The sequence below is a fragment of the Gavialis gangeticus genome, unplaced genomic scaffold (genome assembly GCF_001723915.1).
Source record: "Gavialis gangeticus isolate Ggan-Ray unplaced genomic scaffold, GavGan_comp1, whole genome shotgun sequence".
In the NCBI taxonomy this organism is placed as follows: Eukaryota; Metazoa; Chordata; order Crocodylia; family Gavialidae; genus Gavialis; species Gavialis gangeticus.
The window spans coordinates 1,158,700-1,170,671 of record NW_017728982.1 but is presented as its reverse complement, the minus strand read 5'-3'; the positions used below and the strand labels follow the sequence as shown (position 1 = coordinate 1,170,671).

General features: G+C 58.1%; 1 protein-coding gene and 1 long non-coding RNA gene across 3 annotated transcripts in view; both read left to right on the top strand.

Moving 5' to 3' along the window:
- The window catches only part of CEP164 (centrosomal protein 164), a 67,702-nt gene extending 62,342 nt beyond the window's left edge, over positions 1-5,360 (top strand). For both annotated transcript variants that reach the window (XM_019512232.1, XM_019512240.1), the window contains 3 exons: positions 889-955; positions 2,137-2,259; positions 2,947-5,360. In XM_019512232.1, the coding sequence (XP_019367777.1) occupies positions 889-955; positions 2,137-2,259; positions 2,947-3,046 (290 nt within the window). In that variant the 3' untranslated portion in view covers positions 3,047-5,360. The remainder of the gene's footprint in view (positions 1-888; positions 956-2,136; positions 2,260-2,946) is intronic.
- A 1,776-nt stretch (positions 5,361-7,136) lies between these two features.
- LOC109293728 lies at positions 7,137-10,064 on the top strand. The gene is made up of 3 exons (XR_002096379.1): positions 7,137-7,306; positions 8,724-8,834; positions 10,011-10,064. It is a non-coding gene; the product is annotated as an uncharacterized LOC109293728 (long non-coding RNA).
- Positions 10,065-11,972: the final 1,908 nt, after the last annotated feature.

Sequence of the window (11,972 nt, the reverse complement as noted above, 5' to 3'; positions counted from 1 at the left end):
GTACCTGTCACCAGCTGTCTGGCAGGACCACAAGGCCTGGCAGAGCCAGGCAAGCTGGCACAGATTTGGAAGCACTGCGTTTCACTCCCTGGCACTGCAGTTGCTGATTGCCTCCCCAACAGAGCATTTCAGCTCGTGCATTAGTGCCATGCTGCCTAGGCTTGGCAATAGGGATGGCTGCCCTACCCCGCCCTGCCCCTGAGTTTAGCAGCTGTGTGCTAACAGACCCCCTGCTCAATTCCCTCACTTGTAAGCGGTGGTGTGGAGCAGTGAGGGGAGGATGCAGAGGGTCCCGTGGGGCTGAGCTGTGTGGCTGCGAGGGATGGGGGTGCTTGCTTCTGTCAAGGATTTAAATTGAAGCACAACCTGGACAAGGGGCTGCTGGCACTCTTGGCAGCTGAGGGGGTTCATTCTGGGGTGGGCAGTTCTGCCAGGGGCATATACTAAGCATCCCCTCCCAGCCCCATCCATTCTGTGTGGAGTCCTCTCTGGCTTGGTGCCAGCATTGCCAGTCCATCCCCTTCTACCCAGTGTGAGTCCTTGGGGCTAGATCCTGCCCCAGAGGCAGAATCTGGTTGTCCTGGTGTGCTAATTTGTTTCTTTTCATGGTGGAAGTGATAACAGGGAGGGAGGGAGCAGTCACAGGCTTTCTTACTTCCTGTCTTCTGTTGGAAGTCAAATGGGAGCCCCAGGGGATCTTGCTGCAGAGTTTCCCATGAGCATGTGCTACAGCATCATTCAGAAGCACCTCAGTATGTGCTTTCACTGGCAGGTACAAGATGGTGACCAGGGACTGTGACAGCTCTGGGGTGCACAGGATGGACCCAGAGTGAGATCTGTGGTGTATTTAATTCTTCCCTGTCTGTATTTAATTTCTGTCTCTTGTAGGTGGGTTCCCGCTGTTCAATGGAAGCTCTGCCCCTCCGGACAGCAAACTAGGTTACCTGCCTGCTGGGTGAGGCTCCTTTCTCTCGAGTGTGGCTATTTCATTGTGCTTCTGCCACTTCTCTGCTGTGGTTTGTAGGTCAGCTGTGATTTTGCTCTGACCTACTTGTTACTTAAATGGGTTAGGTTCTGAGTGCAGGTTAGGAGCCAGCTTCCCTTTCCAGCTGTGTCAGGCTCTTACAGCACTGCAGCTAGTGGGGATGATGCTCGCATTCGAGGGCCAGAATAGCCAGGGCATTGGCACCAGGCTGTGTGCGGTCTCCCACTTCAGTGCAGGGCTGGCTAGGAGCTGCTGTCCTTTTGTCTAAGCTGAGGAGCTCCCTAGCAGCCAGAAGTGCCCTCTTGCTCTTCCAGAGAGTCCTTCTGGGGCTAGTCCCTGAGGGCTGCAGCTGTGCAACAATACAGTCATCCCAGTGGCCATCTGCAGCCTGCCCTTGCGGCTGTGTCACCTCCTCTGCAGCCTGGGAAGTGCCGGTTCTTTTCTCCTCTGGTCGAGGGGACGGAGCATTCAGGCACCCGCCTGGCTCGCATTCAGCCACAGCCTTGTGAACGCTGCCAGGCTTTCAGGTGCGATGGCCGTGAGGCAAACTCTTGGCGGCGGTGGCAGCAGCAGTGAAGCTCTCTGTGGGCTGTGTTGTGGGCCCAGTGGGCTGCAAACACAGAGGTGGTTTCAGAGCAGCCTGCCTCCCAGCAGTGAAGGCAGCTGTTTCCCTCTGGCCCACAGACCTGCTCGCCCGTCCCTGGCAGTGAAGAAACACTCAGGAGCATCATTTCCTGGGCCAGCTACTCCCACGGCTCTGCCCATTGGAACGCCCTTGTATTGTTAAAGAGGCCTGGCGTCTGCCTAGTGTGTGCACCTGTCTGCGCATCCACGACCTGCTTGAGTCGCGCTGCAGATATGGATCCCACCAGGGCTTTTCCTACTAGGTGGGGCCTGCCAGCTGGGAGGGAGTGGGGAAGTCAGGACTCCTCCAGAGCCATCTGGGAAGCTGGGGCAGTTGTCAAGAGCAGGGCCCAGATGACAGCAAGCAGGGCACAGCTGGGTGACGTGGTGGCCAAAGCTCCATCTCACTCTGGTGGTGGGGGGAGATGAGCTGGAGCCAGGAGGAGGATGCTTGCTGGCAGAATCCAGCCCTTGCTTCCCTTCCCATTTCTGAGATCTTTTCTTCCCCCCTGCCCCTCTCATGACAGTGAGCAAGTCCGCTTGTACCAGCGCTCCCAGGCATGGAGCCCTGAGGCAGACAAGACGAGCATCCAGGGAATGATTGATGCCAACAAGAGATGGCTGGAAAATTTCAAGAAGGATTCAAAAGTGTATCCTTTGCCTCGATACTGTCTTCATTTGTGCTTCTGCTGCTGGGTGGGAGATGGAAGCGGGGAGCAGATGGGGATGGGGAGCCAGCGGGGGAGCTTTCATGTCTTTGGAGCCCACCACGTGGGCTTGTGGTGCCGGCAGTCCCTCGTGAGGTGCTGGTGAAGAGGCACAGGGTGGTGGTACGTCAGAATCGAGGTGCCTGGATGAAGCCCACTGTTCAAGCGATGGGGGCTGCAGCATCTCTGGAGGAGGGGAGCCAGCAGCATTGCAGGAGGATGCATCACAGAGCTCCTCCCAGAGCAGGTTCTTTCACAGACACCCAGAAAGCCCCATGTGGCTAGAGACCATAGGGCCTGCATCAGGCAGGTGGTCAGAGGGGAGAATTGCTGCTAGGAAAAAGTCTGTGCTGCGAGGGGGATGATCCAGGCTGCCTTGCTTGCCTTTTGCCTGCAGTATTTTGTGGGGCTGCAGACCACCCCCATGCAGCACACATATGGCCCCAGCCCTCTAGCCCCAGCAAGCTGTCCTGGCTCCATGAGACCTTTGCTAATCCTGCTTTAATGCTGCTGGCCTGGAGGCCAGAGGTCTACATATGGCATATAAGCACAAGGTGCGAGGCCCATTTGCCATGTCTGTGCATGCGTCTCCCCCATGTCAGCCAGGCTTTTCCTTCACCAGCCTGCCAGGCCTCTCTTCCCAAGCACACAGAAGCTGTCTGTGAGCAGCCCAGACCTGGTGCAGCTTGGCCTGGATGAAAACAACCAGATTAAAGTGTATCACTACTAAGAGGTTGTGGACCCTCCGGTGAGATGTGGCAGTCCCAGCCGTGTGCCCCACAAGTGCCTGGTGAGATGGTGACGTCGCTGCAGTCCCCTGCAATACACAGTACAGCAGAGATCCACAGGGCTCTTTTGCTTTGCCCTTGAAATAAAGTCTCTCCTTCCAGGAGAGTGGAGGAGGGAGGAAGCAAACTTCCCCAGTGGATTCTTTTAATCCTGTAATGTGTCCAAATATACTTTATAGACTGTTTAATCCAGTGGTGAAATATCAGGGCTTCAATAAATCAACAGTTCCCTCATTAGTATTCCAGCAATCACATGATGAAGCTGTGAATCACCGAGGACTTTGAATAACGTGTTGAGGGGAGGAGGTGAATTCCAACAGAAAACTGTTGCCAGAGGAAATATTCAGGAAATGAATGCCCTGTTGATGCACAACAAACATTGGTGTCAGGTGAACTCAGTCACCAGCCCTCTGTGATACATCCTTGAGCTTGGGAGCATGAAAAGCAAAATGTCTGCAATTATGTTTTTTACACTGAAGCACAGAATTGAGAGCAATGGAGGTGAGAGCCTCTGGGCCCCGCGCCGGGCCGAGCCGATGCCACGTTTGTCTCCTGGACCCGTCCTCTTGCCACCTCCACCTAGGGACACCAGGGTTTCCTTTCATGCTGAATGTTGAGTGTATTTCTAGCAGAAAATGTTTACGAGGTTTCGCAGTGCCTCAGTCATGAGGCTCAGCCATCGCTCAGGGGACAGCAGAGGCAAAGCCTCTGAGACTGTTTCTCTTTGTCAGGCAGCAGGTGGTGCTCAGCAGGGCCGCCTTACCCAGCATATGCTGGGGAGGAGACCACCCCTGCCAGAACTGCCTGGGTCTGATCAGGACTGTTCTCAGAGCTGTTTTGGGAGCCCACGTGCATCCCCTCACTCACCTGAGCAGAGCTGCCTGACAGAGCCCGTGGCCATTTGCACTAGTGCATCCATTGGTGCTGGCATCAGCAGAGTTGGTTTGGGATGAGGCGAGTGGCCACGACTCCATGTACCTTCCCTGCAGTGCCCAGAACACCCACGCTGAGCAGTCCTACAGCTGGGGTCCAGGCCTGGGCCTGGCACCATGGGTCCATCCCCAGGCAGCGAGGCTGAAGCCAGAGCTGAGGTTGATGGTGCACAAGGCAAAGTAATGCCCGGCTCTGAGCCAAAGCCTGCTGCGAGGTGCCTCCACAGGGCTTTGGACCCGTCCCACAGGCACTTGGAGTTGTTTGGTGATTAAAAACCCACTGACCTCCAGACATCTCAGGGCAGCAGGAGGATGCAGGGAGGCAGCATGGGCTGGTGCTTGATTGGTGTCTGTTATCCACGCATTGTCTGCACCGGCTTTTGCAAAACATTGATACCCACAAGTGCTGCTTGTGCCATCATTTTGGCCCGAAGAGCTTGCATTAAGGGGATACCCACTGGTGAAAGAGAGTCTTTGCAAACCACTCGCATGCCAGGAGATGGCTCCAGGAAGGGCTGCTCACATGGCTCCTCTTGGATCGAGACATGAGGAGAGGAAAGCAGAGCAGGGAGGGGGACCCTGGTCCGTACGCACTGGCACATGCTGCGGGGAATGTCTAGGTACAAATAGAAAGCTGCTTCTCTGTTCAAGATGCTGTTCTTGCAGCAGCTCTGTTTTGTAGCCATTTTCCACATATATTGCTGCTGTGAGCTGTTCAGATGACCTGCTTCCCTTTACGCAGGGATTTGGGAGCACGTGGGTGAAGAGATGGGTCTGAACATAGGGTCCTTCCCTGGCTGAGAGGGCTGGTGATGCCTCTGAGAGATGCTGGGTTAGCCATACCATGCTGAAGTCATTGCTTAAGGAAAGACGCTCCACCTCTGCTGATTTAGCGCAGGTGGACAGAGATGTTGAATGCCCGCTGAGCCTGGCACCTTTCCTGCAGAATCCGTCTCGGGATAAGGGTGTGGACCCTAGCGTGGACCCCCTGAATGTGCTACCAGATTACACAGAGCCCAAGGCAGGGGGTTGCACTTTGTCCTCCTGCCATGAGAGAAACCCCAGGGAAGCCCTTGACAGCCCCTCTCTCATCCCGCCTGTCACAGCCCTGAAGGGCTGGCAGCTGCATGAGCCTGTGCCCAGCACGTGGCTGGAGACTCCAGGCTGTGCGCTGCGGCGAACCAGACACCTCAGTAGGGATAAAAGCCTATTTTATTAACAAGAATGCTGTGCTTCTGAATCAGGTTTATTTTTTCCCTTTGAATCTTGTGATATCAGCTGTATCTTTTATATATAAAATAAATCCGCATAGGCCTATTTTGGATGATGGCGATGTCTGTAGCCTTATTTTCTCCCTGTTGTGACGCTTTGTGTCCCACGTTCCTCTCTGGGGGTCTGCTTGTACCTTCTGCACACCTCTTTCACTTGTCCTCAGGTGGCTTTGAGCTTAGCCTTTCTTTGCAATAGATGTCAAGGGCTGCACATTTTAGAAAGAAAACCTATCTGCACGTGTGTATTGAGGTATATATTTATATATGTGAACGTGTTGCTGATTTGTGCACAGGCGTGTTATTTGTGTCAGCTGCCAGCCTCAGTGCTCCTCCATACTCCTTTTTGGTCTCTTGCCTTCCTTCAGGTTCCTTCTCATTTGTCCAAAGCAGCCTCTCGTGCAGGAATTCGTTCACCATGTCAGGGGAACATGCTGTTATTCGCTGCCCTCTGCCATCATCTGGAGGATGACTGAATGAATATGTGAGAAACCAAAGCAGAATCTCTTATGTAGGGAAAGGAAAAAGGTTGCTTCAGCCAAGCCAGATCCTACCCATATGGACAATGTGACCAGGAGGACAAGGTGAACCAAGCAAAACGTGGGACAAAATCAAACTGGGAATCATGATTGTTACTCCTGAATCAGGAAGAAATCAAAAGGCAATGAAACTTCAGGTTAATTTACATCTGGCAAGGGTGAATTCAGGATTAAATGGTGCAAAACTGCCTGTGAGACTCCCATGTGCACTGCTCAGATGTTCGCTTGCCCCCTGGTAGCATCTATATAGTGAGCTTAGGGGTGGGCCTAGGAGGGGTCCTGAGGGTCCCTTTTGGGCTGCACCTACCAGCTGCCCTGTGACCCTGGGGTGAGGCATCCCACAGTAGCTCTGCAGCCCGCTCCCACTTCAGCTTGGTGCAGTTTGAGTTGCTCTAAGCTAGAGGCAACGAGTAACGTGGAAGGGGCCATGCGAGCAGTTCCTGGAAAAGCACCAGCCCTAAGTGCTGCGGCATGTGACAGCAAGGTCTGGGCATGGGTGGCAGCGTGTCAAATCATGTCAAACGTACATGGGTCACATCAGGCTCACAGCTGAAGGGGAGATGGGCCCACGCCAAAGAGTGAAAACATCTGGAGCTGCCATCGGCCCGTCCTCGTCCCAGTGGTGGGTCCCGCTGCGAGTCGTAGCCATAGCCACCCATTCTGCAGCGCTCTGGACACCGTTCTGCTAATCCCGAGCTGGATGGGTGCTCGAACATTTCCCCCCTGACAAGGCCTGTGGAAGGGCTGCTACACGCTGGATGGGTGCCACTCGACATAGCCAAAAACACAGACGTGGCTCAGTGGGACAGTCCCACCCCCGTGGAAAACTCCCCCACCCTGGCGGTTGCTAATTAGATGGGAAACATTAATTAAAAGCCAGATGAAGTACAGCCATCTTGTGGCATGTTCTGGGGGAGCAGTGGGGCGTGTCCTGGGCTCCGAGCCCCTGCCGCTTTCCCAAATCTGTCTTCATCTGCTGCACCTCACTTGGGCAGGCCAGTGATTTAAGCAACCGGGTCCCTTCACCCCGCTGCCTGCTCCGGCTGGCATCCGGCTAAACAACCCGGCTGTGGCCCAGCCTGTCGACCTTCCCTGCACGGTCCAGTGGAGGGGGACCAGCGAGGCCGGGGGGAGACGGGAGAGGATGCGCTGTTCTTAAAGCATCGTGTTTGCCACATGAGCCCAGCGATTAGGAGAGCAAAAGGACAGCGAGCAATTACTCAGCCCCGATGAACGCACGCTCTAAGCTCCTTAAAACAGCAGAGGCCACCTGTCCAGCGGCTGCTGCTGCTGCTGCTGCTGCTTGAGAAGGGGCTGCTTCAGTAGCTGCCGCCACGGAGACGCTCGGGGCTCTCACTCAGGCCGTCTTCTCCTTCCCTAAGTGGGGGAGCCCAGCAGAGACTCTGGCCATGCTGGCCACCCTCATGACAGCGCTGTTCTTCATGGTGAGAGCGTTCAGACGGGTGAGTCTGGGCTGGGCCAGGCTGGGCTTTGGGCTCCGCGGATGTGCGAATGGATGGTTAGTTGCCAAAGAGCCTGTCGGCTTAATCAAGAGTGTGCGAGCAACCGGGTGGTGAAGGGAGACAGCGGTTTGGAAGGAGGCCGTGCACTCCAAGCTCCTTCCTTCCACCCTGTATGGGCTGCAAAACCTGCCAGGGACGACTGTCCGGCGACCTGTCACCCAGACCCCCTGCCCCCAGGCCTGGTCCTGCTGCCTGCGAATGCAGGTGCACTGTGCTGTCGGCCGTGTGCCCAGTCATGCCATTTATTCCCTGGCGTTCCCGAGGGCTTGGTGAATTCTGGTCTCGGGACTCAAACATCAGAGGCCTTTTCCCTTTCCAAAATCCCGCCAGCTCCCAAAAAGCTGCAGAGGGGCTCAGGGGAGAACAGCTCCGTGTCGGACTGGAAGGAGGCTTTCCACAGCAGCAGCTTCAGGCCTGTTTGGGGCCTCGTGGCCTTGGCAGAGGCTGCCGTGGGGTCCCGTCCTCCCACCTGCCCACGCAGGGAGTGGTGGCCCTTGCCCAGCCTGAATACGCGTGCAGGATGAGGGGACCTGCTCCTGCCTCCCGCCTTTGTGGCTCTGAATGTGAGCGGCGTGGGCCTGGCCACGAGCTCCAGGCTGCTGGCCCCGGGTGCCCCGCGGCGCCATGTGCGAGCCTCGGAGCCGCAGCTGTACCTCGCTGGGAGCTCTCCTGCCTCCACCAGTAACAGACTGTAACTGGGATCTGGGCTGCTTAAGAGCTGACCAGCCAAAGCTGGTGATTCCTCCCCGTGTTGCTGTAATCTGCTGCTTGTGACTTCGTAAGCATCTCCTTGGCAACCAGGTGTGATGTCACAAATGGAAGATGATGCGTCCAAAAGGAGGCTTAAGGGCCCAGCCGCCAGCACAAGGACTTAGGAGCATTAGGCTTGTCCCACCGGTTGGCTTTTGCCCTAATCCCAGATGAGTCACAGAACTTCCCCCTGCCTTGGGGGACGGCACCCAAGTGAGCCACGGCCTCTGGGCTGGGGCATTTCTGCAGTTTCCGAACTGCCGTGTATCGCTGCCTCTGGCCTGCTCCTGCCACCTCGGCCCTGGTGCATCGTTGCAGCAGCCAGAGGCCTGGGCCCAGGGTCCCGCTGCTCCTCTGCTGTGCCACAGACTCCCTGCGTAACCTTGGGCAAGGCACTTAGTTGCTCTGTGCCTCGGTTGCCATTGACCCAGTAGCGATGTTCGCCCCCTGGAAACACTCAGAATAAAGGCACTAAAGGCCCTCGTGGCTCTGATACATGGGTGACTGGGGCGAGGCACGTCCCAGGGCCAGGCCGCCCCGGCTCTGCACACTGCTCGCTCCAGGGACTCAGCGCGGCTAACGGGCACTGCCTTTCTCCACCTCCCAGCTCGGCACCAACCTGTTCCACAAGGAGCCGCTGCCCTACCTCGTGTACCAGCCCCTGCCCTGGCAGGTCCAGTGCGTGACGCAGAACCGCCGAGCCAGCCGGGACGGCGAGGTATGTACGGGGCTCTGGCCGGGACGTCCAGTGGGTGGAGGGGGCTGGGGACCTGGTCGTGGCAGGTTGCCGGGTGCACGCAGCCCTCCAAGCCTGCACGGAGCAGGTCGGTGCCAGCATGCCATGTGGGGTGACCAGCAGCCTCGTCCCCAGCTGCCACCGAGCCGCCGGGCGACTGGAGGCATCCAGGCTTCCCTCTCCCCTGCCAGCCCCAGTCTCTCGTGCCTGCTCAGCGCCTGGGGACAGGGGCTTCCTGGCACTGGGGGCTCTGTGAGCATGTAGCCCCATGGCACGCTGCTCTGCCTGGGGGTGCTAGGCACATGCCTGTCCATTCAAGCACAGAAAACACCTGAGCCCAGTGCTACCAATGGATTATTTCTGTCCGTGGCTACCAGCACCTGCACGGCTGGGGCCGAGGAAGCCCTGCTCTGTGAGCTTGCCAAGTCAAGGGGTCCCCAAAAAGGGCACGCGCTCGATCCAAGGGCTGCAGGCTCAGTGGTGGGGGGCACTTGCCCGGGTTTTTAGGAGCTCAGGGGAACCTCCTGGCTTGGACTGAGATGAGCTGCTGGACTGGCAATGACACAAGGGGCAAGTCAGATGTCCAAGAGGAGAACTGCACATTTATTAACCGCGCGATCCCTTCAGAACAGCCCGGGGCCGAGAGCAGAGGCACAGGGGGCCGGTGCTAAAGGGGCACCAGCCAAGAGAAACGTTCTCCTTCGATACACTTAAAGCTGCTTTTCCTGGGCATCTCACTGCGGCGCTTGGAGCTCAGACATCACAGCATCGGTGCTGCTGGGTGACAGCAAGATGAAGCGGATAAACTTAGTCTCCTTGTCCCAGTGATTTACAGCGGAAAGCCCAGCAGTGCGGTTAGGCCGTACGTGTGTAATATGCTGAGGAGCCGGGGAAACAGAGACAGGTGGTTTATAAAGGCTCATATCTATACTTCTGCCCACCCCGTCGTGTTAAGATGCTGAATTAATCCAACCATTATGGGTAAGGTCACTTTATGAAGACAACTGTAAGTGTCTCTAGGATCCCAGAGGGTTTTGACATTACTCCAAGAGCAAAAAGCTCTCAAAACCAGGCCTGTCCTTTGCTAGAGCTTCAGAGCTGGCCTCAGAGTGCCCGTCCTCCCTCTAACTGAGCCCTTTCATCCTTTCTTCCTTCCAGAGAGGTGGGAGCTCCCGAAAAAACAGCACCAACTCGCTCCCCGGGCAGAAAGGTGAGTGCATAGCATCCTCCGTGCTGCTCGGGGGATTGGGGATTGCCTGGGGCGCCGGGTGCTAGAGCCGTGCCGCGGGGCTGGCGGGCAGGATTGCAGCCCAGCGCCCGCCCTCAGCAGGCTCTACACTCAGCTGAACTTTTAAGTCAAGATGCCAGGACACCCCTGCTAAAAGGAAAAGCCCTTCCCAGGCCCCGCTGTCCTGTCCTCTAGCCTCGGCCTGGCGCAAACCACCTTCCTGCTCCTGACCCTGTGCTGCCTCTCATGAAGTCAAGCGTTTAGCAGATAGGATTCTTCCACTTCTGTTCTCAGCAGGGCTGGGCCAGTAAGTGGCTCAGGCGGACAAAGCACCTTGCCCCGTGGCGCAGGACAGGCACAGCTGCTGCGGCCTATGCTGTCGGGGAGGGAGGGGGCCGAGGCTGTGGCTCACGGCTCTGCCCTCCACCCCACAGGGACCCCCGCACCCGAGTGGAGCCGTGAGAGCCCGGCGCTGTACACCGCGACGGAGCGAGCGGCGGTGACCATCCAGACGCGCTTCAGGCAATACAAGCAGAAGGAGCCGCAGTCGCTGTAGCTGTGCCCAACCCAGGCAGCCTGGCACAGGGCAGGAGGAGGCCTGTCCCAGGCTGAGCCACGTCCCCCCAGCACCCGCTGTCCCCAGCCCTAGCTGCACCTGGCTGCGGCATCATGCTAAACCTGGCCTCACTCTGCTGGGGGCCCTGTCCCCCAGGCACCGCACCTCAGCCCCTCCAAACACCTCTGTGGGCCATGCAGGCTGGGAAGCTATTTGCTAGCCAAAGCACGGCCAGCCCCTGGCACCGAGCGCTGCTGTCTGGGGCGGCAGGTGCAGGCTGCATTGGGCAGTCCAGTTACGAACAGGCCTCGCGCCCCTTTATAGGGCCTGGGTAACCAGCGCCACCCCCAGTGCAGCCGGTTGCTTGGCACCAACCGTCTGACCCTGTTAATGTCGGTGTTTATCACCGGACTCTTCCGCGCCGGCGGGGAGAGTCCCTTGACCCTTCATTGCCTACATGTGTGCAAGCTGGGGCCTGGCAGGAGCTTGCACTACTTCTCCCTGTCGTGTATGTGGCCCTGGCACCTCCGGAGCAGAGCTCGTGCAAGCCTGCAGCTGCTAGCGTGCTGTGCTGTGCTGCGCTGCGGGGGGGCCCTGGCGCAGGGGGGCGGGGGCTCCGCGTGTCTTAGTGTTAAATGCATGTCGTCGCCATGTGCTGCCCACGCTTCAAGGCGGGTGAAAGGCTCGGCCGATGTGGCCTGAAGGCTGGCAGGGAGCCCTCTGCCCCCCCCGAAGTGCTGGGCTGCCATGTCCTGGGGCCCTGCTGTGCGATGCCCCTCGGGCGGAGCGCCGGCTGCCTCTGCGATGCCAGGAAGACCGGCTTGTCCGCCCCGGTGCTACCGCCTTGCCGGGGGAAGGAGAACGGCGTGATGGCAGCGAGGTGCCGCGTTCGCTGCGGGCGCGAGCTCTGTACTAGCTGCACTTGTACATAAAGCAGCGCTCATCCGGCGTGCCGTCTCTGCTTCACGCTGCGACCCGGCGCCACACCAACGCACGGGCTGAGACGAGACCTGTGCCGCTGGAAGGGTTCGCGTGCACCGCGTTCAGGCGACCTCAGCTTTGCCTGCAGGCTGCAAAACCGGCAGCAGCTGTGCACTGGGGTCAGGCAGAGCTGGGGGAGTGCCTCGGCGCGAGCGAGCGCCTGCTTGTGCAGCATCAGTGCTGCGAGCGACACCTGTGCTGCCCGGTGTGGCCGGGGCTTTCAGTGAGGCCAGCCACTGGGCTCAATCCCTGACGCCAGTGGGATGTACTCCTTCCCCGGGGGGGCGCTGCGGGGGCCGTGATCCAGCACCGGGGCCGCCAGCAGGCCAGAGGAGCTCGTGTGCAGCCCGGGCGG